This window comes from Grammomys surdaster, unplaced genomic scaffold (genome assembly GCF_004785775.1).
Source record: "Grammomys surdaster isolate TR1022 unplaced genomic scaffold, NIH_TR_1.0 259, whole genome shotgun sequence".
Lineage (NCBI taxonomy): Eukaryota > Metazoa > Chordata > Mammalia > Rodentia > Muridae > Grammomys > Grammomys surdaster.
In genome coordinates, this window is record NW_021604700.1 from 4,175,140 (window position 1) to 4,188,325 (window position 13,186).

Sequence of the window (13,186 nt, forward strand, 5' to 3'; positions counted from 1 at the left end):
CTGGTTTTGTTTCCTGGATGGCTTCAATGAGAACAAAAGTAGGCGTGTCCTTCAATGTGATGTAGCCCAGTTTCCAAAGCACAGTAAGCCGATTACTCACTCTATTCCCTGGTTTCCCTAGCTGTAAAGTGGGGTGAAAAATAGTAGCTATCACAAGATTTGCTTCCCTGGGTCTATGAAGACATAGAACTCTCAGTTTCTCCTGCACCATGCCTGCCTGGATGCTGCCATGCTCCCACCTTGATAATGGACTAAGTCTCTGAATCCGTAAGCCAGTCCTAATTAAATGTTCTCCTTATAAGACTTGCCTTGGTCATGGTGTCTCTTCACAGCAGTAAAACCCTAACTAAGACAAGATGACTACATAGTGCTCATTTCCTTGTTTCCCTCCAAGAACAAAAAGGACTTGAGATAACAGAGAAGACACAGAGTGATGGGTAAAGTTGGTTCTTATAACCTGAAAAGTGCAGTGATGCCTATCAAATCTGCCCTCCGAGGTCAGGGGACAGCCCTTGTCTTCCTTCAGGGGGTGAAGGTTGCTCAGGCTGTGCCTGGACTGACCCTGTACTCATGCCTTCTATTCTTCCGCTTTCTCACTCCTTTCTTGGCTCCTCCCTGCTGGCTCAGCAACGCCCTCAAGGAAATGCTTCCTCTAGGGGCTGGTCTTAAGGGATTGTTGCTTCCAAAGGAATGCCTGAAGAGAAGACGAGGGTAAGGTAGGCTGAAGGAGAGCTGGCAGAGGAGTCGTTTATTGACTAATCTCTTGGGACGGAGTGGGGAAGGGGTGGGGGCGGGGATGAAGAAGTCTGGAGGACTGGGGAGCTGGGACTGATGGCAACTGGGCCACAGCCCTGTGCTCCCGAGCTCCAACTCCTAAGGTGCTGACAGAGTTGATACGCTGTTTATTTACGTCCTCTGCTTCTGGGGCAGCTCTGGAACCAGGAAGGAGAAAATGAAAGTGAACCTCAGACTCTTGCTGCAGGGCTCCTTTCTGGACTGGGCTTTTCCCTCCCGACATCCCCTGATTTTCTTTCCTCCTCTGCTTCTTACTTTACACCAACCCACCTCACAGTCAGAGGCAGTTAGGGCCCACTACGCAAATGCTTTGGGCAACAACTTCGGTGCTTGATATTCAGAATATACTGCAGATGTAGATCTCAAAGAAGGGGAGTTTTGTACATTTTGTAGCAGATACAGCTAATTAGATGTTCAGGTTAACAAGGGATGCCTGATGAGTGAACCAGTAAGTCTGGAGCTGCGTGAGACCCCTGGGCTAAATGACACTCCCTGTAGGGTACGTGGGTGAGTGGGTATTCGGGGAGTATTTGCTCCACTCCCTAAGACACTGTCTGCAATGGCCCTGTTTACTGTTGTCCCATGTGGAGGAAACAAAATCGTGAGTCAGCCGTTTAAGAACGTGCAAGCAGGAAGGGACAGTCAAAAGTTGCATACCCAGAAACTCAAAGCTAAGTTCATACTTCACATTTTTCAACCGCACTACTTCAACAAAAACAGGCAGGGGTACGGAGAGAACGAAGAGAAAGAGCACTGAGTGTGGGGTGACCAGCCACACCTGGGATAAGGAACGTCAGATGGGCAAGACAAAGAATTCCACTCTTCTTCTTAAAGGAGCTTGCATGCATGCCCCACTACCCCCGGAAGCTGCCAATTACTAGGTAAGTACGTTTATAGAATATTGGAGAAAAAAAGGAGTTAGTTTTCATGACTAGTCATCAAATTTTAGGACATCTATCATAAGAAACCTGTAATGGGAAAACTAGATAAAGATGAGCTAAATTTCCCACAACATCATTCAGAACTGTTTTAATTCTTAAAATATCATTTCAAACATTAAAATATTTAAGATTAGAACATTGAAATAAGCACGTAAGCGTCTCACTTAGCCTGAGCCCAGCCTGGAGAGAAATCTGTACACGTGTACTAAATATAACACGGTATAAACAAGGACCTCAGAGATAGCAAGGGCAAGCCAGCTCTGCTACTGCTGTCCAACTCAAACTGAAGGAAATCGGCCCGTTGCTGTGTGAAGAGGGAGCTGATATCAAGTGTGGGATCGTGTTGGGATACACGTATTACACATACACTAAACATAAAACAGTGGCTTTGGGGGTGTGGGTCCATGGAGCAATAATTTCCTCATTTTAAATTTACCTCTATTCATAATCTTCATTCTGTACATTTTATACATCTAAGAAATTATTAATTAAGCCAGGAAATGTGTTTAGAAAGTCTCCAGAGCCAGGTGATTTTTTTTCTCCTGTCTGAAATGACAAAGCGCCCCTCTTTATTCGTGCACAGATGTCAGAAGACAGAACATATCAGCCCAATTCCTACCCCAAGACTCTCCTTGAGTCCCAGAGAAACACACGTGTTCATTTCCCAAGACATTGACTACCATGGAGCCCACGAATCATAACACACCTCAGGATGGATCCGCATCAGCAGGTGGTCAGAGGACCGTCCGCAAAGATGACCTTTTGTTACTCGAAGCTGTTAACAAGGGAGATGTTGTCAGGGTCCAGCAATTGTTAGACCAAGGGGCTGATGTCAATGTCTGTGACAAGTCTTGGGGCTGGACACCTTTGCACAACGCAGTGCAGATCGGCAGTGTAGACATTGTGAATCTCCTGCTTCGTCATGGTGCTGATCCTCATCGGAGGAAGAAGAATGGGGCCACCCCCTTCATCATTGCTGGAATCCATGGAGATGTGCGCCTGCTCCAGATTCTCCTCTCTCGAGGTGCGGATGTCAATGAGTGTGACGAGAATGGATTCACGGCTTTCATGGAAGCTGCTGAGCGTGGTAATGTTGAAGCCTTAAGATTCCTTTTTGCTAACGGAGCCAATGTGAATTTGAGACGGGAGACAACGGAGGACAAGAGGCGAATGAAGAAAGGAGGCGCCACAGCTCTCATGAGCGCTGCGGAGAAGGGGCACCTGGAAGTCCTGAGAATTCTCCTCAGAGACATGAAGGCGGAAGCCGATGCTCGGGACAACATGGGCAGAAATGCCTTGATCCATGCTCTGCTGAACTTCAACTGTGAAAATGTAAGTAAACATGTGGAGGAAATTACTTCAGTTCTGATTGAACATGGGGCTGATGTTAACGTGAGAGGCGATGGAGGGAAGACACCCCTGATCTCAGCCGTGGAGAGGAAGCACACGGGTTTGGTGCAGATGCTCCTGCGTCAGGAGGGCATAAACATCGATGACAGAGATAGCACGGGCAAGACAGCTCTGCTAATTGCTGTTGAAGAACAACTGAAGGAGATAGCCCAGTTACTTCTTGAAAAGGGAGCTGATACCAAGTGTGGCGATCTTATTGGGATAGCCAGGAAGAATTACGACCATTGCCTTCTAAAGCTTCTTTATGAAGCTCATCATGACACCGACTCTCCTGCTGGAGACTGGTTACCTCACAGTTCACGTTGGGGGAAAGCCTTGAAAAATCTTCACAAGATGACTCGACCCAGGATTGGCAAGCTCGAGATCTTCATTCATAAAGACTATAAAATTGCTGACACTTCCGAAGGGGCCGTCTACCTAGGGATCTATGACAATCAAGAGGTGGCTGTGAAGGTCTTCTGTGAGAATAGCACACGTGGATGTAAGGAAGTCTCTTGTCTACGGGACTGCCGTGACCACAGTAACTTAGTGGCTTTCTATGGAAGCGAGAACTACAAGGGTTCCTTATATGTGTGTGTGTCCCTTTGTGAGTGGACATTGGAAGAGTTCCTGAAAGCGCCCAGAGAGGAACCTGTGGAGAACGGGGAAGATAAGTTTGCCCACAGCGTCCTATTATCTATATTTGAGGGTGTTCAAAAACTACACTTGCATGGATACTCCCATGAGGACCTCCAACCACAGAACATCTTAATAGGTGAGCCCCTGTGACTTGTATGTGTGGCTGTGATAGAACATCACACTAAGAGATTTGTAATGAGTGCAGATTTATTTCTGGTAGCCATGGAGATTAGCAGAGGTCACCTCTTGTAGGCTAAATTCCTGACTTCAACACACCTTTAGCTCTTATTCCCAACTTCTATCCTTCCCTCATTCCTCTTTCTGGGGACTCAGTAGCTTCTTTAGGAAGCAAGAAGGTCCTGAAGGGGGTTGAAGAGAGGCTCAGAACCACCACATCTCTGATTCATGATTGTGGCCTAACTTATCAGAATAGCTTGGGGCTTGTAGGCTTAACTGAATGGAAGCCGAGGCCAAGACATCCTTAAACTCAGGACTTTGTTGTTTGGCTGTTGGTTAGCCATAGAATATAACCTGAACTATGGCCACCAGCCCCTTTAGTGCCCCAGGAGCTGTGGGAGTAGAGAGCTGGTTAAGTCACCCTCATCTTTTCTTACTGTCTGTCCTATAAAAAACAAAATGTGTATCCTGCTCTTGACAGATGCCTAAAATATCAAATGAGGCTGGATATGAGCAAATAACATCATTATTGCTCTTCAGAGAGGATAGACTGTATAACATGCTACATATTTTTACTTAAGTGATTTGACAATCACTCCTTTTTTTTTTAATGCACCTCTGAAACTGTCCCTTAGATTCTGAGAAAGCTGTTCGGCTGGCAGATTTTGATCAGAGCATCCAGTGGATGGAACAGTCACCAATAGTCAAGAGAGACTTGGAGGTAATGTCTGTGCTCTTTTCATTTCTCTGCTTCCTTGTTTGTTCATTACCTCACTTCCCATGGTCAGATAGAGAACTTATTTTAACCTGGAAGAAAATGCTTGCCAAGGCTTCCTCCACCTTGTCTGCTGTCCTCTCTCCCTTGCATACAGTGGCATTTCCATGTGTCTCTCCTATGGGAGAACTTTCAAGGGGCAGAGGAGTAGGTATAATAACTGGGCTGGTGTGGAGTCCCCTTTCTCTGTGGCTCCTTTCTTTATCTCTTACTTTTCCCTTCTCCCTCCACTAGCTAGATAAGTAACTAAACAGAGGTTGCCTCTTCCAAGACTTCCAGGAGGCATAGCTGAACACCTCAAAAGTTCCTTCTGCAAACAGTTCTCTACCCAAGGATAAAGCAAACGAGATTTCCTCCCAACTCTATTTAAACTTACCCACTGAGCACCAAAGAAAATCCAGAGGCCGAGGCTCCAGACAGTTCCTGGGAGAGATGAGGTCAGCTTTCAGGCCTGAAGGAGACAGAGCTCAGCAGAAGTGTAAAGACCGTAACCATAAAGTGCTCCAGCTAGGTCCGGTGTATGGAAGCTTCCAGGCTTGGTCAGGAACAGCTGGGCAGCTCTATCCTGGATAGTAACCAATGGGTAATAGCTTTGGTTCTGGGTTTGGTGGCTTCTAACTTGGTATCTAGTTCTTCCCCCTTGGTATCTAGTGTAGCTGTCTCTTGTGCTGATCACTGCGTATTTCTCTGCCCTAATGAAGCCTAGTTCCCTTGGCTAGCGCCGCATTCCACCTGACTGGGAATGACTCCATTATCTGCCACCTCACATAGTCCAGGATCCAGTTCCTAGCTTGTCCCAAGGCTGTCCCCTTTGTTTAAAGCAGCCTCTCTTTCTTGACTTGTCTGTATTCTATCAGAACATTCAAGACCCAGGTAGAATCTTCTGCTGCCAACAAGTCTAGACCATCGACTGTGGACCAGGATTATCTTTCAGGAAGCCTAAGCTGTGTGGGCCACATGCTGCCTTGACTTGCACAGAGCTTGGCCTTTCTCCCCCAGAATCTTACAGATTTGGAGTTCAGGGTGTTAACTATGACACCAGGGACTACAGGAATACAGCCCACAGGTTCCTTGAAATATCCCGTCTTCCACTTCCACACTGCCTGTACTGACTACTTTTTCGTCACACTGAGAAGAAGCTAAATGAGGAAGGGTTTGTTTAGATTATGGACTCAGAGGTTTCATCTCAGGCTGGAAGTGTGGGCTTGATACAGCAGATCTCTGCCCAATGAAGTTGACAATTGAGATATTAACTCTCACATCTTCCAAGGTTACCCAAATAGAGAGGTAGCACATTGACATTTTGGCTCGACTCATGGCTTCTATGCAGGACCTTGGACGGCTGGTTCTCTATGTGGTAAAGAAAGGCGAGATCCCCTTTGAGACACTAAAGGCTCATAGTAATGAAGAGTTGCTTACAATATCTCCAGATGAGGAAACTAAAGACCTCATTCACTGCCTGTTTTCTCCTGGAGAAAATGTGAAGAACTGTCTGAAGGACCTGCTTGGCCACCCTTTCTTTTGGACTTGGGAGAAGTAAGTAGAACTTGGATGTGTGTTACAGCAGTGGTTCTCAACCCTTCCTGATGCTTCGACCCTTGAACGTAGTTCCTCATGGTGTGGTGAGCCCCAGCCATAAAATTATTTTCATTGATACTTCATAACTATAGATTTGCTGCTGTTATGAATTGCAATGTAAATATCTGATATGCAGGATATCGGATATTCGATTCCTGTGAAAGGGTCTTTTGACTCCAGAGGGTTCACAGCCCACAGGTTGAGAACCACTGTGTTACAGGCTTTTCTATGGAGAGGGAGACGTGATGTGGGCTACTGTCAGGGTTGGGAATCAGCAGGCCCAGGCTTTTCTCTCACCTCAGCATTTTTGAAGGTGTGTCCTTGGGAGGGGTGATAACCTGTGGATTTCTGTGTTGTTTTTTAAAATATTGATTGATTGATTGATTGATTGATTGATTGATTTTATGTATATGAGCACACTGTAGCTGTCTTCAGATACACCAGAAGAGGGCATCAGACCCCATTACAGATGGTTCTGAGCCACCATATAGTTGCTGGGAATTGAACTCAGGACTTCTGGAAGAGCAGTCAGTGCTCTTAACCACTGAACCATTGCTCCAGCTCCTGGGTTTCTAGTTTTAACTACTGAAGAATAAGTGGAAAGTAACAGAGAGGCCTCTCCCAGTATGTAGAAATTTTATTAAAAACCAAAGCATATCAGTTTTCTCCTTTTTGGAAAATATAGAATGAGCATGATAATTCTATCATTCTCAGCCGCTATAGAACACTTCGGAATGTGGGAAATGAATCTGACATCAAGGTACGAAAGAGTAAAAGTAAGCTTCTCACACTACTACAGCCTCAGACACTTGAACCTTCCAGAAGCTTTGATCAGTGGACATCTAAGGTAGGAACACTTACCTTCTGTGGTCTAAGAAGAAGAATATGTGTAATAGCATATGCTGCCTTTTCTAACTTATTTTATATACCAGCCTGTTGCTACCAGGAAGTGAGTGAGGTAATTTTCTTCTCTCCAAATGAGCCCTCTTGACCCTTTTGAGTCTCTGTTCCTTCCTTCAGAGTTCAGGGCCCCGAAGACACTATCATTTGAGTTCTGCCTTAGGATGGCCTTGACCCAGCCCATTACACATTCCCTGAAGTCTGACCAAAAGTCCTATTGTGATAAGAACAACTGACTAAGTAACCCTAAGCCAAGGAGATTTCCCACCATGTGGCCATAGCCTAAGACAGACTGGACACCTCTGCTGTCTGTGAGTAGCCTCAGCTCTGGGAACTCACATTATGTTGTGACAACATGTCATGAAGAAAAGATGACCTTTCAAATATTTCCTCTTTAGGACAAATTCTGCCAAATTTGAATTTAGGGGAGCTCTATAAAATAAATCATCATCTCAATCTAGTCTTTATTATAAAACTTTCATTATTGTAAATTTACAAACATTTCTCAGATTTTATTATGGTTTAAGCTAGCATCAGGGTCTATAAAGCAGAATACTCATGTTCCCTGTGGGGCTGAGATATCTGCAGAGATGATGCAGTGTGGTGCATGGTGGATGCCCCCACAGACACAGTGAAAGCATCCTGGGAGAATCCATGATCTTCAGGTCTCTGAGATCAGCAGCTTCTCATCTTAGGCCTCTGCTTCACTTGTCTCCACTTATAATTGCTGGCTTAATATAGATATCTTTACTGTTAGTCTGCAAGTTCCACTGGGGCCAGAGACAGCCACTGTCTTGCTAGTTCTTGGTATGGAGCATATGTGCCATGACTCTTTGCTAAATGCATGTGTATGAGACTTGTTGTGTGTAGCTTTTGCTACCCTACCTTAACTCCAATAACCAACTGAGCTACCAGCCCCCACCCAGAGAATATTGGATCCGCAGATGAAAAACACAGACACACACAGTTGTTCAATTTCAACTTGCCTTTTTGGCACAATTGCTGGGCACTACTTATCTTCTGCCTGGAGAAGCATGCCTTAATCAACACTCTTAGCTCGACACGTCTCCACCTGCCCTCAACTTTAGTTGCTCAGTTACATTTAATCACTGCTCAACAGCTCCAATCGCTCACATGTAGAAGTGGCCTATGGCCACTCTGCCCAAGATCTCATGTGGCTGCTTGGCTTTTCTCTCTTCAAAGCATGGCGAACTCCCTTTCTCTCTCTTGCATCTGTCACTTGCCTGTGGGGACCCCAAAGTCCCACCTATTCCTTCCGTTCAGCAATTGGCCCATGGCTTCTTTATTGATAGATCAAGAACCAATTGGGGAACAAGACCTTAGCATCAGAACTACTCCTGTAAGACTTTAGCTCAAACTTTAAATTTTTAGAAATGGAAGAACTAAAAAGTAAAGACATTTTAAAACAAGTATATTGTCTTAGTTAGGGTCTTATTGCTGTGAAGACACACCATGACCAAGGCAACTCTTATAAAGGACAACATTTCATTGTGGCTGGCTTACAGTTTTGAGGCTTAGTACATTATCATCATGGTGGGAAGCATAGCAGTGTGCAGGCAGGTATGGTGCTATAGAAGGAGCTGAGAGTTCTACATCTTGATCCTCAGGCAGAAGGGGACTGGGTTTATTTAACACTGGACATAGCTTGAGCATTTAAGACATCAAAGCCTTACATCCACAGTGATAAACTTTTTCTAACAAGGCCACGCCTCCTCCAATAAGGCCACATCTGCTAACAGTGCCACTCTTTATGGGCCAAGCATTCAAATACACGAGTCTATGAGGCCAAACCTATTCAAACCATCACACAGGTGATATACCTTGAACATATTGCCCTGTGATCTTCTACCCTCCCTCATAGGCCACCTCCTTAGTCTCTGTTGTCTAGAGACAGTTTTACTTCAATTTTCATGTCAAATATACATACATGGTCTTATGTATCTAAGCAAAATCTCATGTGATTTAATTTGCTTGTTATGACAATATTCATTTTTGTCAATTCTTATGCAAATGACATAACTTTGTTCTTTTTATGGTTGAAAAGATTCCATAATGTGCACAAACCACATTTTCTTTAACCATTTCATTATTGAGACACACCTAGATTGGCCCCATGTCCTGGCCACTGTGAGCAGTTCTTTAATATCCCTGTGATATGTCTACTGAGAGTCTTCTGGGTAAATGCACAGCAGGATTGTAGCTGTTCTTATGGTAGGTGTAGTTTTAGATTTTTGAAGAATGTCAATATTGATTTTCATAGCGGTTAGACTAATTAACACTCCCACAAAAGTTTTTAATAGGCACAATTTCTTGGAAACTTGGTAAGTACAGACAAAAGGGAAATTAGTATTACAATAATGTATTCAAATGCAGCACAACTGCACAGGGTTGTATAGCATGCTCTGTGTATCATGTACTTTCATTTGTTTCTGTCTGTTTGCTTTGTTCCTTGGTCGAGGGCATTTGTTCAAATTTGCATTTGGCCTGCTGATATTAACATATCATCAGGATTTGTTTTATGTTGTCATCATATCTTGGACTAACATTTTGTTTTTTAGATCGACGAAGATGTTATGTGTCAAATGAATTGTTTCTATGAAACCAGCCAAAACTATTATCAGGATACTGTAGGTGATCTACTGAAGTTCATTCGAAATATAGGAGAACACATCAATGAGAAAAAAAATAGGAAGTAAGTGTTACTTTCATCTATGTGAGTTATACGTGGACTGAGAACTCTTAGAAAATCCACTTCTAAGTCTGTCAGAATGGAAAGAAGAAAACTTACTTTGATAAAGAAAAGCAAGTCTAATTCCACAAGTCAGGAGGCAGAGGGAGGTAGATCTCTGAGAGGACAGCCTGGTCTATGCAGTAAGTTCCAGGCCAGCCAGAACTGCACGGTAAGACCCTGTTGGTCTTAGTGTCAATTACAGACATGCCTCCCTTTTAGCTTTGCTGAGTTCTATTGGACAGAAGACGCTTCTGGGTTAATAAGCATAGAAGCTAGGGTCATTGTGTAAAGCAAATGTAGGCTTTCAAAAGTTGAGTATAGCCCCACATTAGTTAAATCATCTTTTGCTGTCAAAAAACATTAGCTGCAAACACATACATACACACACTCATATACACACTCACACCCCATCCCTTCCTACACTCATACACACTTATACACACGCACTCATATGCATACTCACACTCACATCCCTCTACACACACACACATACACTCATATACATACACACTCACACCCTCATCTGTCCATACACTCACACACACACACACATTCACACACACTTATACACACACTCACACACACACTCATATACACACACCCCCATTTCTCCCTATACTCACACATACTTATACACACACACTCATATACACACTCACACCCTCATCCATCTATACACTCACACACACTCACACACACTTATACACACACTCTCACACACACTCATATACACACTCACACCCCCATCCCTCTACACACTTACACACACTCACACATACACACACTCTTATACACACACATACTCACAAACACACACATACATGCACATCACTTTGCAGTTCAGAATGTTTTCTTTTTTATTATTATTTATTATTAGAGATTGTATATAAGGGGTTGTGGTATTATTTTACTATTATTACCATTTTGTTGAATTTGTATATTTTTTAGACTTTTGTATATAGCTACTGTATTTACATAATTTCCATCCTTTCTTCTCCCTTCCAACTTTTCCTATGTCCTCATCTAGGGGTAGGGCCTTGTGAGGGTCCTCCCAGCTCCCTGTGTTGTTTTTATGAATGAGCAAACACGTTCAGAAAGGTCTCAAGCTATCAGAGTCAGGAAGCATCTTATCATCAGATTCCAAAGTCCTTGTTGTCCCTGCTAGACTCAAGTCCAGCGAGCTGCCAGGGCTTACTCTAAGAAAGAGGGAGAGCTTATGAGACATTAGACTGACCCATTTGTGTTTCGTTTCAGAATGAAGAAGATTCTTGGAGACCCTTCTTGTTATTTTCAGAAGACATTTCCAGATCTTGTAATCTATATCTACAAGAAACTAAAGGAAACAGAGTACAGAAAACACTTTCCTCAGGCTCCACCCCGCCTCAGCGTGCCAGAGGCACCGGGACCAGGGGGAGCACAGAGCTGACTCCTGCAAGTTCATGGGACCGTTTTTCCAATCAGTATAGTTCTTGGCAAGTTGCACATTTCTGGTCTCTTAAGCAGCCTGGTTGCTTGTGAGCGATGAGTTAGATAATCAGTCTCTGGTACAGTAAGTTCTACACATTTGCAGGATCACAAAAGCAGTATACTTCAAAACTATACTACTCCGTTTTAGTGGATGAAATTGGGAGAGCCTTCTGTTAAGATTTTGTTAAAAAGAAATTATCGTGTGTGTGTGTGTGTGTGTGTGTGTGTGTGTATGTGTGTTTGTGAGAGAGGCAGAGAGAGAGAGACAGAGAGACAGAAACAGAGATAGATGGGGGGGACACAACAGTAAAGTTGGCTTTCTCTTTCTACCTTTACATGGGTTCCAGGGAACAAGTTCATGTTGTGAGGCTTATGTGCGAGCATCTCTGCCCACTGAGTCATGCCCACTTGCATGATTCCCATTTTTAATTGCCCCCAAAGAGATGAGTGTCAAGACTCCTGTGGCTGTATGTTTTATATGTATCTCATTTAATCCTTCCAATGAGCTTACAGAACAGAATTTATTGTCTCCATTAAAGAACTGAGGCTCAGAGAATCTGAGTGACTTGCCCAGGATCTCACAATCTGTGCAAAGCACTGTTAAAAAAAAAAAAAAAGATACAATGGTATTGTTGCCTCTCACATGGGTGCTTCATCTAGCATCTCTTCTGGATGAAATTCCAGAATAGGCTTACATATGCCAAAAGGGCTCCAGAGAAGCTTCAGTATTTGCTAGGCACTATATAAGCCTAGGTACTAGCTAATGAATTCCGTTCCTTCTGGAAGCATCTGTACTGGTGTCTCATGACCTGAAGGTAATAGTTCTCACTTGAAGCTGGGGGAGAGGCATTGAGTAAGGAGGAACCAGCGATGCCAGCACACATTCTGGGGATGTATGAAGCAGATACCCACAATGCCGCACTAGGCAGACGACACATCAGTGGTGCTGAGGTGGAGAAAGACTGTCTGAAAAGATTGGAACACTTCTGAACTGGCCCTGGACCCAGGACTGTGGAATGCATTGAACACCCTCAGAAGAATGACGTGGGTGCATTTTCTTGATGCTGGATCTAAAATGAAGCAGCTTCTTCTGGTGTCCACTCAGGAGCCCTCATCTTCCCTCACTTCCCGTGCTCCACGGTGCAATGCTGTATTTGGGGTTCTCTCTCTAGCTCTCTGACACACTGTCACCTCAGTGCGTGCTTCATTCTACTTTGTCCTTTTGTGCTCCAGCCCTCCTCCGATCAAAGCCCTATCCTTAGGGCCTTAGGATCTTTACTACTTAGTAAAAATGTTTGCTCTGTGGTAATGCTTGATGAATCTTCACTAAATAACCAATGGACCATTTTCGTACATGGATGATGATGATGATGATGATAATGATAAATTGTACGGTACTTTAGAATTTACACATTTATATCTATATATTTTTTTAATTTAATTTTGCTTTGAAAACAGAATGCCCATGTGTGAATAATACTCAATAAAAATTTGAATTGTTTCATTAAGTTGGATTTTCTGTCAGTAACTTGTGATGGAATAGATGAATCAGCAGTTCCTGGGAACTTTAATATCTATGCTTTGATTGAGAGGGTTAGTCTTAGAAGGAAAGGAGAGATGCTAAATCCATAGGCGTAGACAAGAGATGGAGACGCCCCGTCTGGTCCAGCTAGCCGTCGTTGCCCTGTTACTTTGCTGTGTGAAACCATTTTACTTATGAGTTTTCAGTTTTCAAGAAGTTATGTGGGTGAAATTTCTAAGCTCCATCTCTTG

General features: G+C 43.7%; 1 protein-coding gene across 2 annotated transcripts; it reads left to right on the top strand.

The window, feature by feature from the left end:
* Positions 1-622: 622 nt before the first annotated feature.
* Positions 623-12,921, top strand: Rnasel (ribonuclease L). Of its 2 annotated transcripts, none has more exons than XM_028775766.1 (8): positions 623-716; positions 1,516-1,676; positions 2,320-3,900; positions 4,577-4,662; positions 6,047-6,252; positions 7,009-7,141; positions 9,774-9,907; positions 11,201-12,921. In XM_028775766.1, exons 3-8 carry the CDS (start codon positions 2,418-2,420, stop codon positions 11,370-11,372), a joined length of 2,214 nt encoding a protein of 737 aa, XP_028631599.1. In that variant the 5' UTR covers positions 623-716; positions 1,516-1,676; positions 2,320-2,417; the 3' UTR covers positions 11,373-12,921. The 2 variants fall into 2 exon arrangements, with proteins under 2 accessions (XP_028631599.1, XP_028631600.1); XM_028775767.1 differs by having other exon boundaries at positions 623-711.
* The last annotated feature ends 265 nt before the right edge of the window (positions 12,922-13,186 follow it).

Coding starts and splice junctions, on each gene's coding strand:
- Rnasel (XM_028775766.1), top strand. CDS start 2,418: ATGGAGCCCACGAATCATAACACACCTCAGGATGGATCCGCATCAGCA. Junction 3,901..4,576: donor ACCACAGAACATCTTAATAG/GTGAGCCCCTGT, acceptor ACTGTCCCTTAG/ATTCTGAGAAAGCTGTTCGG. Junction 7,142..9,773: donor TTGATCAGTGGACATCTAAG/GTAGGAACACTT, acceptor TTTGTTTTTTAG/ATCGACGAAGATGTTATGTG.